The sequence below is a fragment of the Rattus norvegicus genome, chromosome 2, assembly GCF_021556685.1.
Source record: "Rattus norvegicus strain SHRSP/BbbUtx chromosome 2, alternate assembly SHRSP_T2T, whole genome shotgun sequence".
NCBI classification, from domain to species: domain Eukaryota; kingdom Metazoa; phylum Chordata; class Mammalia; order Rodentia; family Muridae; genus Rattus; species Rattus norvegicus.
The window spans coordinates 80805879-80820647 of record NC_141535.1 but is presented as its reverse complement, the minus strand read 5'-3'; the positions used below and the strand labels follow the sequence as shown (position 1 = coordinate 80820647).

The 14769-nt window shown below is 41.0% G+C and overlaps 1 protein-coding gene across 1 annotated transcript in view; it reads right to left on the bottom strand.

Moving 5' to 3' along the window:
• Positions 1 to 14769, bottom strand: part of Dnah5 (dynein, axonemal, heavy chain 5) — a 283019-nt gene that overhangs the window by 203337 nt on the left and 64913 nt on the right. The window contains 8 exon segments of the mRNA NM_001419569.1: positions 804 to 1003; positions 2573 to 2813; positions 3655 to 3893; positions 4169 to 4231; positions 5360 to 5578; positions 6778 to 7013; positions 7804 to 8005; positions 13003 to 13136. Of these exon segments, the coding sequence (NP_001406498.1) occupies positions 804 to 1003; positions 2573 to 2813; positions 3655 to 3893; positions 4169 to 4231; positions 5360 to 5578; positions 6778 to 7013; positions 7804 to 8005; positions 13003 to 13136 (1534 nt within the window).

Below are 14769 nucleotides of genomic sequence, written 5' to 3'. Positions count from 1 at the left end.
TAATAATATCCTATCTCAAAAAATTATTATTAAACATACACATGGGGTGAAGTTTTTGGGGTTTTTTGGGTTTTTTTTTTTTTTGCTTTTTTTTAAGAAGCGTTTATTTATGTTATGTACATGAGTACACTGTTGCTGTTTTCAGACGCACCAGAAGAGGGCATCTGATCCCATTACACATGTGGTTGCTGGGAATTGAACTCAGGACCTCTGGAAGAGCAGTCAGTGCTCTTAACCACTGAGCCATCTCTCCAGCCCCTGGGGTGAAGTTTTAAACTTCACACAATACATTCATATCTCACTGATACCCACTCATCATATCATTGAGATTCCGGTGTACAATAAATTACTTGAGGAAGAGTATGGAGAAGTAAGTTCGTTAGGAAGTATGAGTCCATGGCCTTTGTGTCAACATGGGATTGGACTGCAGCTACAACCCAATGGTCAAACACAGGTATCGCTGGTTTCTGCCTGCACCACTTCTCATGCTCTCTTGATCTTCAGTAAAGTTTGCACCCGGCTAAGAGCTTCTAGAACATTAGTGTGAGAGCAAAAGGTTTGTCAAGCCAGATAACTCTACAACTCAGAGTAGCATCGCCAACTAGAATCTGCAACTTGATGCCCTGTCAGCTCTGCAGGGATGTGTGTCAGCAGCGAAGATGGCATGCTCAAAGCAATCCAAGGGGCTACCTGCAGGTGTCATTCTGTCGACTGATGCCTCAGACACATCCAACAAACAGAGAATGATGCCATAAAACTACTGCCACAATAGATCTCAAGAATGAGGGAAATGGTTCTCCTACCTATTGCTCAGGAGAGAGCCCAATAGCATCAAGCTGTCCTCCATGCTGGCAATGACTTCTGAGGTACTGTCTCCTCTCAGGAGGAGTTCTCCACGGGTCTTAAAGCTGCTGAATGTTAACGTTTTGTTGTCCCACTCATTGATCACTTGCTTCAGCTTTTGCTCAATGTCTCTCTCCTTCACTGCACTGATGCAAATGTCCTATGAACAGAATAAGCTCTCAGTCATCCCAGGAAAGTTATGTCTTATTGGTAGTCTAAGTCCACGAGAGCTCCTCTTACTCACTTCATAGACATTTAAAGATTCTGTGTTTGAGAATATCAAACTCAATGTCTGAATAAATACAAATAGAGGGACAGGACGATAAAGGCATGTCTAAATAGAGCCTTAATTTCTAAAATTTTCCATCAATGTCAGTAAAAGAAGTAACAAAAAAGATTCAGTATCATTTTGCATTTTACAATATAATGACAGGCTTAAGATTCACTGTTGAGGTTGGGGATTTGGCTCAGTGGTAGAGCGCTTGCCTAGCAAGCGCAAGAAGGCCCTGGGTTCGGTCCCCAGCTCCAAAAAAAAAAAAAAAAGATTCACTGTCCTGACTTCCCTCTCAGGTCAATAGGTGCACTGTGAGAGGAGAGAATCAGTGGAAATCTGAGCTCTTCCTGCTCTCCAGCCACAGGTTCCATCACAGCGTCTTCTCCTGGACCCCTGGCTGAACCGTCTTTACCCCATTTCTTCTCACAGTGTTCATTTTCTGGGTGACTTCATCTCTGTCCAGGTATTCAGTAGCCTTTATATCTCCAGGCAGAACCCACATATATTTGCCTCCTCGTGTAACTGTGTGGATGTTTCAACAAACCATAAGCTCAACTCATGACCCTGCCCACGTTCAAGCTTGATCTTTGCACCTATCACCCAATCTGATTTCTTACAACATTTATTGTTGGTCTCTGTGATCCGAGCAGAGCACTGAGAAAGAAAGCTAGAGTTCTTTGTTGTCCTACCCTTACTACCATATTTCCCATATTTCCCATCATGCTCCTCCAACAAATTCTCTCCAATTTTACTCCCTAAAAATCTCATAGATCTTTTCTTAACTTTTCAGCCTCATGACCTCTACTCTCTATCAACAAATCATTCTCTCTTCCCTATCACAATCCCTAAGTAGGTTTTCCCATCATTCTCTTCTTATCATCATCTTTCTGCAACCAACTATCAAGTTGATCTCTATAAAATGCAGTGCTATCTCATTCCCAATGAAGACACATCCCCCAGGTGACTCCACATTACCCTGGAAATGAAAACCAATGGCATGCTCAACACACACTCCACTTCTCTGGCCTTAACAGTTCTTTTATCTCCTCATCCATACCAGATTGCCACAGAGCCATTCTCTGGTTCTTCCTACATGCTTCATAAATGATGTACTTTCTGCCTGGAATAGTCTTATTTGCACTTTCGGAACCTCTCTCATCTCCAGAATACAACTACATTCCTTTCACCCAGACAGACTTGAACCCAGATAAGACAAGTCCTTTGTCACAGGCTTGCCTGGGGCATGCAGCATACTTTCCTTTGAGGGCAATTTGGTACAGCTTAGAGCAATACCTTCATTTGTATGAATGATTACATTCATTATATAAATTAAAAAAAAACAAGAATACCTCTCTGTATTTCCAACATAGACCTTTTCACATAGTAACATTCAGTAAATGAGGGGTTGATGGATAGAAGACGAGAAAGTATGGTTCTACTCCCTATCAACGATACCTCAATTTCCTCTTTGTATTTCAAAAGAGGAACCTCCATGATATTTCGTAACTTAAAGGTTTCATTGCCCACATCCAGACTGTGCCCAGTGAGAGTGGTTATCCTCTGCCAGTGCCTCTCTACCATGGCGTTACTAGCCATGTACTCCAGCAGTGGGCAACACTCGCTAAAGTCATCAATGGTCTTCTTCATGTCCAGAAAGGCCTGCCAATCCTTCAGGGCCCGGGGCAGCTTCCGACACCTGTGAGGGAAACCAATGGGGAAGACAGTTGAATTATCCAAAGCCCAGACATTCCCATCTACAATTATCTCCTCAAACATGGTCTCATTTTGAAATTTCATAACTGATGTTTATTAAGATAATTATTTTATGAAAAAATCTTTTTCTAAATCAGAGATTTTTTTTCAATCTTTTTTGACACTTGCCTAAATAGAGGTATTATCTTTAACGGGTGAGAAGCATCTTTTAATTCATTTCAATTTTGTGAACATGAAATTGAGAGCACTCCAAACACAGCACAGCATAGTTGTTGACTCACACACAACCTTCAATTTTCCCTGGGCTCAGCTATTTAAAAATGCTAGAAAAAATGTGGCCCACGGTTTTATTTCAGGAAACCACCTAATATAAAATTCAAATAATTTTAAGTGTAATACAAACAAAATTATCTTTCTTCCAACTACAGAAATGGCCACTATCACACTTGACTAGCTTTGAAGATGGCTCAGAAGGAAAGTGCTTGCAAGCATGAGGTCCTGAGTTCAAATCCCCAACACCCACATAAAAAGCTGCTCACGGTGACCAATAGTCTGCAATCCCAGACCTGGGAAGGCAGAGACAGGAAGATCAGAGACTCATTGGTCAGTCATAGCCAACCAGTGAGCTTCATGTGCAGTGAGAACTCCTGTCTCACAGAAAGATGGGTAATGAGAGAGGAAGACACTGACGTGAACACTGGTTCCCATCTTCCAGACACAGAAAAAGCCGCCTCACCCTCCCACACCGCACCCCACCACAATGCCATGGATGTTAAATCAAGAATTCAAAATCTCTGGGAATGCAAACCATTTTGCTTTCTTACCTATTTTGGAATTCTAAGAGTTCACTGTTGATTTTTTCAATATTCACTTCGGACCAAAGGGTATCTTGATAGCTGTTCACAGTCTCTATGACATTGTTGTACAGGCTGTATATTTTCTGCAGAAGATTTAGCTGCTTCTTTATCTCGAGAAGCTGAGGATACTGTGTAACTGGCAAACCAAAAAGTTCCTCTCCTCCGGTGTAGGTGATATATTTACGATATATGTTATCAAATTGATTCTGACAAAAAGCATAAGTGACCATAACCATCAGAATGACTTACACATGAGCTAACACATTGGCTTATAAATAAGCAAGATTGTGCAAGTGGGGGTGGGGGGTGGGGAGCACATGTAAGTACAGTAGTGAGTATATTTATCTGAAAATATTTCTAATTGTAACAACCAGCAAATTATAGTCTTAAATTTAAGTGCATTCTCAGTCATACAATAGAATTTTTACCCTTTATGTGTGCATTCACTGCTTAGGAAGTCTGTAGAAATGAAAAGGTTTACCTGGAATATAATAAGCCTGTCGCTGGCTTCCTGGGGCTTCAGTCCACTTACCATTGGACCATTCTGACACAGATTAAACACAAAACATGAGACAAAGTGAAGCATCCATACACAAATTTTCATGAGATCAACATACTGAGATATCAAAGTTTCTATGCATGATGTATACATGATAGGATGATGTGTGTGCTATTGTGATTATTGTTTATTCTTGATTTCCTAAGAGAACTGTGAATGTAATCCATTTGGGATGATGTCTCTAGACTAAAAATCAGAGGACATACCACAGTTTCCAGAAGGGAAGAAATCTTAAAAGGTTTTAACCATTTACTGGTTACCTCCTAGATGATACCAGCAAGGAAGGATCAGTGGTCATTCTGGGGAAAGCTTACAGTTTTGCTTTTGAAGTAAACACTATTATAATTAGCTTGCAGATTCTACCACTATAATGGCTACCTGGAAAATGAAACATAACCTACTCAGTCCGGTTCAGTATTCCTGAATTATGACACCTCAAATAAATAATAAGTTGCTTTTATGTTTCCTTGGGCAGGAACTGAATGCATGGACTCCTGCCTTTGTGAGCTTTGACGTTTGAAATGCCACCACCTAATAGATTCAAAACTGACCCCATACTTACAACTTCCTCTCTCTTGCATGCTATAGTTGGTCAGAAATGAATCTCATCACACAGCACATGTACGCCACACTTCTTGCGCTAAAACCCATATACATGAGTAAAACACAGGTACCGGAGGAGCGAGGCTCCATTTGACTTGTCTACCACACCATGCATGTCTGCAGTATGAAGGTCAGCACCCACAGAGGCCCAGAGCTTGAAGAATTAATGTGTGCTACAGAAGGGGGAATCGTGTTTGTATTTAAGTAGTATTATTCTGTGCAAACTTTGAAACCATTCTGGCTCTTATTTTAGTTTGATCTAGGGCCATACTATAGCCTAGGAAGCAAAGCAACAACTTCAGAACTCTTTGATCCTCACTGCATAATAAAATTACATTCTGAATTAACCCTTAAGGGGACGAATTCAAAAAGAGAAATATGTTCATTCATGTAAGATTACTCTTCCTATGAAATTTTATGGGACTTAACATGCAGTTTTTAAACAGGTACACTTTGTGAATCCCGTGCGTTCTCCCCTAAATTCTCAAGGAGAGAAAGGCAGAGGCCTACCAAATCATAGTCCAGGTAAAACTGCTGGCAGTCTTGGAGGAACACCTCCACTGTGCTGATCAGCTCTTTCCGGAAACTGGGCTGCAGAGCCCCTAACTCATTCTGCACATCACTGGCGCGGGCCAGCAGCTTCTCCCAAGCATAGCGCAGAGTGTCCACTTTGTCCATCTCTTCCTTGGCTACCAGAAGCCCATACTTGTTAAGGAGGGCATAGGATTCCTACGGACAAGAAGGAAAAGTGAATTTCTGGCAGTCAGATGTGTAAATCCTGATGCAGTCACAGACTGGAGCCGAGAATGGGGACCGGCATGATAGAGAGACTACCCTACGGGCTCTAATTATTCTCCTCGTGAACTTTAAGAACTTAAGTGAACAAGGGAGCCAGTCAGATCCAGTTCTCTCATCTGTGAAATGAAGAGACTCTGGCTATCTCGCAGAATGTCTGGAAATGTCTAAAAACATCATTGTAAATGCACTTTCAAAACTGTAAAACGTGACACAAAAGATATTTTTACTAGGTTCCAAAATTGTATTTCAACACTATAAAATTATATCAAGTGAAGGAGAAAACATAAAACTTAACTTCTAAAGTTAGGGTAACAAAATAAGACACCATTTTAATTAAATTTTAGTTTACTTTGTTCAGTAGGAGCAGGGCTGTTTCTGACTCTTTTGCCTGCTTCTGTGACCCTTTTCCTCATATATACATATATATATATATATATATATGTATATATATGTGTGTATATATGTATGTATATATACATATACGAATGTGTGTATGTATATACATATGTGTGTGTGATATCATTTATATATGTTACTTCATTCAGCCTTAATATAAGGGGAGATGCCTAGCATTGTTGCAACTTGATATGTCATGTTTGGTTGATGTCCCCAGGAAGTCTGCACTTCTCTGAAAATAGAAAAGGAGTGGGGTAGGGGCTGGGAGAAGAGGAGGAAGGGGAAGCTGCAGTTGAATGTAATATATGAGAGAAGAATAAATTTAAAAATAATAAAAAAGAATGACAGTCAGGTACAAGAAAGTCTTTTCCAACCAAACTTTGAGTCAAGTCTTTGCTCTTAGAATGCAAAACATTTGAACGAAAAAGATTAATATGACAGGTTATCCAATCTCAAGGGCTCATAAATAAAAAACACTACATGGACTTAGCAGATTATAAGCATATATATATATATATATGTACATACATACATAAAGAGAATATCATTTTGAGAGGGGAGACATTAGAAGAATTGGAGTTAAAACGTTCCCCCACAAAGGGCAGCCTCAGTGCTGAAATCGCTGCTTTTAGCTTTAATGCCCATTTGTTGTTCCGACACAGACCCGTTAATACTCCTCCTAATGGCATCCAAGGGGTGAAAATGTTTCTGTGACAGACAAGCTGCCCATCTACCTCGATTGGTCCCACTTGGAAGTCAGTGGAGATCTGCTGCTCCCTGATTTCTTTCAGGGCTGCCATTGCAATCCGAATATCATCCAAGTCTTTAATTGGCCGATTCAGTTTCTTCTGGAATTCTTCAACAACTGTGAAAATGTTTTCCATCTCACTCCTGTACTTTCTGTTGCAGTGACGGCCTAGAACCATCATCCAGGCCTTCGTCTCTGCAGTCAGAGAAAACTTCAAATCAGCTGTAAAAGCAAAACACCCACAGGTCAGCTGGGAACCTTGAACCAATGTAAAATGCCACATTGGGTTCTTCACGAGTAGTGAATACTATGAGTTTAGAAATACGTAAAATAGAATTTGAAAATGGTTTCCAAGCAGGGGATACAGTTCAATTAATGAGAGCATTTGATGAGCCCTTAACAGAGCTGAAACTTGTCAAGCTTAAGGTTCAGAGAGAAATCCTATCTCAAGGGAATAAAATGGAGATCAGTATCGTAGGATACCTGATGTCCTCTGATGTCCATGTGTGCACATGGACACACCACAAAGACAATACTACACACACAGGCACACACACACACACACAGGCACACACACACACACAGGCACACACACACACACAAACTTGCTTAATCATTAAAACTCATGCATCATATAAATCTTATTTTTTTTTACAGTTTGAATAACATTTTGAAGTACACACACAATATATATATACCTATGAATGTATAGGATAAGCTTCAAGTGTTTGGTATTGTTACTTAGAACAGCTAAGTCCTAATTCTAACTACAACAGACCCCTCCCCTTTCTCTAAACTACCCTTTATTTTCAAGTTAACCAGCAAAGTGTTAAGATAGACCAGAATTAATAATTATGCACATGAGAACTAAAAACAAATCTTCAAATTGCTTTTAAACTTTGAAAAGAAATCAATCCTGAAGAAAGCTAGAATTCCCTGGAACTATAATCTAGGTAAAGAGACAGAGTAATGCTGCTGGATTTACATGACTGTCTGAGAGACAATTACCAACCTGTGTATAGAGCAATGGAACCCACACAGATGTATTCAGGCTCTGCATTAATTTCCTGCTCCAGGCTTTGGAAATAAAGAATCCTGGACTCAAACTCAGAAAGCAAAGGGTTTTGTGCAATAAAGGTCATAATGGTATCTTCTTTCTCCTTCTGCCAAATGTGATTGTAGCATTTGAAGCGGTCCATGGATGTGATAACTTCCTGGAATAGAAATTATAGATGTGTGTAGAAAAGGAAGAGTCTGAAATGGCATGCTGATGCAACTGAAGATTGGCTCATTTGATGGTTACCACGGAGCTCTAACTACGATTAGTTAGTTATGTGGAATGAAATAGAAAAGCCATAGAAATGAGCTATACCAATGACATTAGCAATAAGTGGGGGCTAGCATCTTGTCATCACTAGTCTAAAGGGAGAAGAAGAACTGTATAGAAACTAGAAGGAAAGAAAGTTCTTGTTGGCCATTGGGAACAGGAATATCTGTTATAGGTTGACCGTAAGCTAAAAAGAACAAGTAAGGTTGAGCCATCAGGAAATGTAGAAGAAGAATCCTGTGGGTTCTTCTTTCTCTCCTCAAGTCTCCTCCAAGGGTCCTCACTGGTTAGACTCACTACTACATTAAAGATCACTACTGAGATCTGTATATTTCTTTCCTATAGTTAATACCACAAATTAAGAAATACCAACATTAGTTTTTTGTTGCTAGCTCCAGGTCATTAAAACTATTGTGCCTCATCCTTAGATTTCCACAATAGTGAATAATTATGTTCAGAGAAAGCACTGGGCTTTACTTTGTGGCAATTAGTTTTTATAGTCAACTCAATTGGATTTAGGACCCACCCTAAAAGACACATTTTTGGACAGGTCTGTGAGGATGTCTGAGAAGTTTAACTGGGGAGAGAAAACCACCCTGAATGACGGCATAACTATACTATGGATTGGGAGTCCTGGATTGAATTAAAATGGAGGAAGGAGAAAATAAGTTGAGCACCTGCATTCATCTCTCGAAGCCTCCTGACTGCAGATTCACTGTGATGACAAGCAGCCTCATGCTATGGCTACCATGCCTTCTCTGCCATGATAGACTGTGCTCTCAAACTATGAGAGAGGTAAACCCATCCTTTCTTATGGTTCTGTTGTAAGTCACCTTCTCACAGCCTAGAGCAGTAACTAACACAAGTGCTGGCTGTGTTCACTAGAATTACAGAGGCATCTGAAAATATATCTAATTGTTTACTTTCATAGCCTACTTTTTCCCCCTCTCCTATAATACAGCACCTGATAAACTAAGCAGTAGATAAATAATTGTTGAATATGTGAACGCAGTCCCTAGAGGGGAGCTGAACACAGGATCTTCAAAATGCAAGAGCAAAAGATCAAATGTGAATAAATGCAAAGACTTGTTCCCTGGGGAATACATTAAGCACAACCTAATGACTTTTTTTTTCATCTAATAATAGCAACAGCAGCTTTTCTGGTACAGTCAAACAAATGTAGCTTATTCTATTAAAAACAGCCTCAGGGGCTGGGGATTTAGCTCAGTGGTAGAGCGCTTACCTAGGAAGCGCAAGGCCCTGGGTTCGGTCCCCAGCTCCGGAAAAAAAAAACAAAAACAGCCTCAGAAAACATGCTCTTACTAAACAACTACTCATTCAACACTGAGAAGCACCTAAGAATTAACTGGTTTTAATAAATGTGTGCGTACAGGAGACAGCTTCCTGAACAGAACACCAATAGAACAGGCATTAAGATCAACAAGTTAATAAATGGGACCTCATGAAACTGAAGATCTTCTAGAAAGCAAAGAACAAGGTCAACAGGATAAAGCAGCAGCATTCAGATTGGGATCTTCATTAACCTTCCATCCATCAAAGGGTTGATATCCAAAATACATAAAGAACTCAAGAAATTAGACATCAACAAACCAAACAACCCAGTTAAAAATGGGTTATAGAGCTAATTAGAGAATTCTTGACAGAGGGCTCTCCAATGGCTTGGAAGCACTTAAGAAAAGTTCAACATCCTTTGTCATCAGGAAATTGCAAATCAAAATGACTCTGAGGCTTCATCTTAAGCCCATCACAATGACTAAGATCAAAAACTCAACTGACAGCTCATGCTAGAGAGAATGTGGAACAAGGGGAACACTTCTCCATTGCTACTGGGTGTGCAAACTTGTACAACCACTTTGGAAATAAATTTGATGGTCTCTCAGAAAACTGAGAATAAATCTACCTCAAGACCCAGCCATACCACTCCTGAGCATATACCCAAAAGACGTTCTACCGTGCCACAAGGACACTTGCTTAACTATGTTCAGAGCAACTTTATTCTAAATAGCTAGAAATTAGAAACAACCTAGATGTCCCTCAACTGAAGAATGGATAAAGAAAATGGAATATTACTCAGCTATTGACAACAACCTCATAAAATTTTCAGACAAATGAATGGACCTAGAAAATATAATCCTGAGTGAAGTAACCCAGACACAGAAAGACAAACAAGGCATGCACTCACTTATAAGTGGATATTAACCATAAAGTAAAGAATAACCATGCTACAATCCACAAAGAAGCTAAGTAACAAGGAGGGCTCAAGGGAAGATGCTTAAATCTCACAGAGAATGGGAAAATAAAATAGACATTGGAAATTGATGGAGGGAGAGAACTGGGTGGGAGAAAGACTGGGGAAGGGAACAGGAGGGATCAAGTGTGTGAGGAGAGAGAACTAGGAGACAGCATTGGAAAAGGTGGAAGGGGGCATTCCTGGGACGAGCTAGCAACCCAGGACAAGGGAAACTCCCAGGAATCTATGAGTGTGATCCTAACTAAAACACCTAGCAATAGACAATATGGAACCTGAAACAGCTATGTAACCAGGGAAGACTTCCAACAGATAAGGACTCCAACCCAACCACAAAACCTTACTCCCACAATTTTTCCTGCCAAAAGGATAAAGAGGGAGCAGAAATTGAGGGAATGATCAACCAGTGTTAGCCCAATTTGAGACCCATGCCATCAGAGGGAGCCCACTGTTGACACTATTAATGATATGATACTATTCTTTTTTTTTATTAACTTGAGTATTTCTTATATACATTTCGATGATACTATTCTTGCAGACAGGGAACCTAGCACAACTGTCTTCTGAGAGGCTCCACCCAGCAACCAATGGAAACAGATGCAAAAACCCACAGCCAAACATTAAGTGGAGCTTGAGAATCTTGTGGAAGAGGGGGAGGAAGTATTGAAAAAGCCAGAGAAGTAAAGGACAGCATAAGAAAACCTACAGAATCATTAACCTGGAACCATAGAGGCTCACAGAGACTGAACTGCCAAGCAGAGAGCATCATGGGACAGACCTAGGAGCCCCACACCTATGTAACAGATGTGTAACTTGGTCTCCATGTGGGAACCCTAACAGCAGGAGCAGTGGCTGCCTCTGACTCTGTTGCCTGCCTTTGGATCCCTTTCCCCTAACTGAGCTGCCTTGTCTGGCCTCAATAGAAGAAGATGGCACCTAGTCCTACTGCAACTTGATATGCCAAGGCAGGTGATACCCACTGGAGGCCTCCCCATCTCTGAGGAGAAATGGGTGAGGGAGGGGAAGAGTAAGGGGAGAGTTAGGGACTGGGAGGACAGAAGGGAGAAGCTGTGATCATGATGTAAAGTTAATTAATTAATTAATTGATTAATTAATGAAAAATAATTAAATGTATGCAGCATAGCCATTAAAAAACTGATTTCAGTATCTTAAGTCTTTTTACCTATAAGGGCAAATTTGTCTGAATACAAAAGGAAAATTGAAGTGGGGTTGAGGAAGCAGGGTGGAAAAAAAACTAAATCGGCTTTATGGACAGCCAGTATGAGTTTGTGTCGATGGTAGTAATTATTTAATACTCCATTTTATCTGAATTCCATATATATTTTTTCCTCTGATGATTTGTAGATCTGCCTACCCACATATAAGAAAGTGAAAGTATGTCATCTACTGGCCAGGAGGTAATTCCTAGTATGAGAACTCAGAAACTCTGAGTGAGATGACTCAGTGGGGAGAGTGCCCGTGCCTGCTGTGTAAGCCTGGAGTCCTGAATTTGCATGCCCAGCATTGCAGAAAGCCTGGTGCAGAAGCACCTCCATAATCCTAGCCACAGGTGTGTAGTACAAGGAAAATCGAGCCAGCCAGTCAACCCATGCCAAAGTGGGAGCAGAGGGAGGTGAGCCTCTGATTCAGTGAGAAACCCCCTCTCTCAAAAATAAGGTGGGAAGCAATAAAGGAAGTTGCAGCAACCTCTGACCTCTACATGTGCACATACAGTTAAGTGTTCCCATAGAAACAGAGAGAGAGAAAGAGAGAGAGAGAGAGAGAGAGAGAGAGAGAGAGAGAGAGAGAGAGAGAGAGAGACTGCATATTATCCTGTTTTACTCTTTGAAAGAGAGCTGGGGAATTGTTCCCTTGGTCTGAATTGTGGGTTTGAACAGAACAGATTTTTTTTTTATTCTTCATGAAATTCTTTTTTTTTTCATCTTTATTAACTTGGGTATTTCTTATTTACATTTCGAGTGTTATTCCTTTTCCCGGTTTCCAAGCCAACATCCCACTAACCCCTCCCACTCCCCTTCTCTATGGGTGTTCCCCTCCCCATCCTCCCCCCATTACCACCCTCCCCAACAACTGGGGGTTCAGTCTTGGCAGGACCCAGGGCTTCCCCTTCCACTGGTGCTCTTACTAGGATATTCATTGCTACCTATGAGGTCAGAGTCCAGGGTCAGACCATGTATAGTCTTTAGGTAGTGGCTTAGTCCCTGGAAGCTCTGGTTGCTTGGCATTGTTGTTCATATGGGGTCTCGAGCCCCTTCAAGCTCTTTCAGTCCTTTCTCTGATTCCTCCAATGGGGGTCCTATTCTCAGTTCAGTGGTTTGCTGCTGGCATTCGCCTCTGTATTTGCTGTATTCTGGCTGTGTCTCTCAGGAAAGACAATAGATTCATTTATGGGATCAAATGAGGATAGAGATATTAACCAAGAGACCAACAGGGACTGGGTCTTCAGTGAACAGGCATTCAGTGTACACAGACAAGATGCCTCTCACTGCTCAGGGGACACTATCAGGGGTGAAATCAGGCTGCGCGCAGGGTGAGCTTATGATGGGGCATGTGCACAAGCATGCCAGGCAGCCCAGGGCCTGAGACACACATACCTTCTTGGTGGAGCTGATGACCGTGCTGAGCACAGAGACTAATTTCACAATCTCTTTGTTGTCAGAAATATTCTTATAATAATTCTGGGTTTGCACGGGAATGGGCAAGTTTACAGATGCTAACTCCAGTGTTTCTAAAGTCAAAGAGGAAAAGAAAAACATAAATGTTAATATCAACAGTCATATTTTGAAAAACAACAGAACATATTTTGAAAAAAAAAGTGAAGGTTTCTATAATGATAAAGACACATAAGATCTGCATAAAAGCAATGAGAAGGGTAGAGGGCATTGACAACCTTAACTGTTCTGGAACTAATAAAATTAATCAAGGTGTGCAGCCATCCAAAGAGCGTTCCTTCAAGAAGGAATCCTGGGTCGATAGCACGTTCTGCGGCTCTCAGTTTTCTGCTTCCTCTCCGGCTGTGTGACAGCCTGAAACAAGCACAGTCTTACATCTCACCGCTATGAAAACCTGTAGCCCAGCATTCCATGATGGGGCGAGCGAAGTTTGGGTCTCCTTGGCAAGGTCTGAAGAATTGTTACTGACTGTCGTAGCTGGAAGCTCCCTGCATGAACTGGGTCCAAAGAACTGATCTTTGTCTAGCCTGAGTCAGGACCTCACTGACTGGAACAAGGGAAAGCTTCAGCCACGCAGTATTTTGTCCAAAGAAAAGAAAGAAATTTACACAATCACCCCAGTCACTTAACTTTATCAGTATCTAAGACTGATAAAGTTAGTTTGAGGTGAAAATCGGGGCCATTGTGGTTAGTTTGGGATCTAGAAAGAAAGGCACCAGCAGTGACCATGACACAGAAGACTCTCAAAGGCTCTGGCTCTGGAACATCCAAAGTCCACACACACACACACACACACACACACACACACACACACGCACGCACGCACGCACGCACGCACGCACGCACATGCACAAACCTAGAGCTGTGAGCATGCCAAGGAAGGAGGGGGAAATGCCCAGTCTTCAACTCTCCCTAACACTGAGGCCATCATAATCATTATGTAAAGCTTGGGTGCTGTTCCTTCTCTCCTAAACAGAGTCCCTAAGCAAAGGGTGGGACTTCTGGGCTCAAATCTGTAAGGGAGATCTCCATATGCTCTTAGCTGACCTCTAAACAGCCAGACACTACTGCAGCTGATGCTGCAAACAATATGAATTGTTACAGAATTCGCCCAGGGAGGTCAGCGCTCGTCCGTAACATTCTTCTGCTGCTTAGCTAGCTTTTTGTTTTCTTGTATTTTGTTATGTTCTCTGATTTTGTTTTGTTTTTTCTTTTTCTTTTTTTGTTTGTTTTTTGTTTGTTTGTTTGTTTGTTTTTAATGTTGTGATTCAGCACTCCGATTTCCTTTTTCCTATTCTGAATTTCATTGTACTTCAACCTCAAGAGTTTCTCTTTTTTATCAATTAATTTTAATATATTTTAATTATTAAATTTTTATTAATTATACATGCTTTCCTCCCTCCTCAATGTAGTCCAGATCCTTCCCTCCTCCCATTACCCACCAAACTTTATGTTCTTTCTCTCTTTAAAAAAAAACTCAGAATCTAAACAACTAAGCAAAAGCCCAATAAGACAAAATATGCCAAAGTAAGAGAAAAATTGCACACACACACTGACACACACACCACACTCACACACACACATACACACTCACACACACCACAAACCCTCACACACATTTACACACACCACACACTCACACACACCACACTTACACACACATACTCACACACACTCATACACACACCA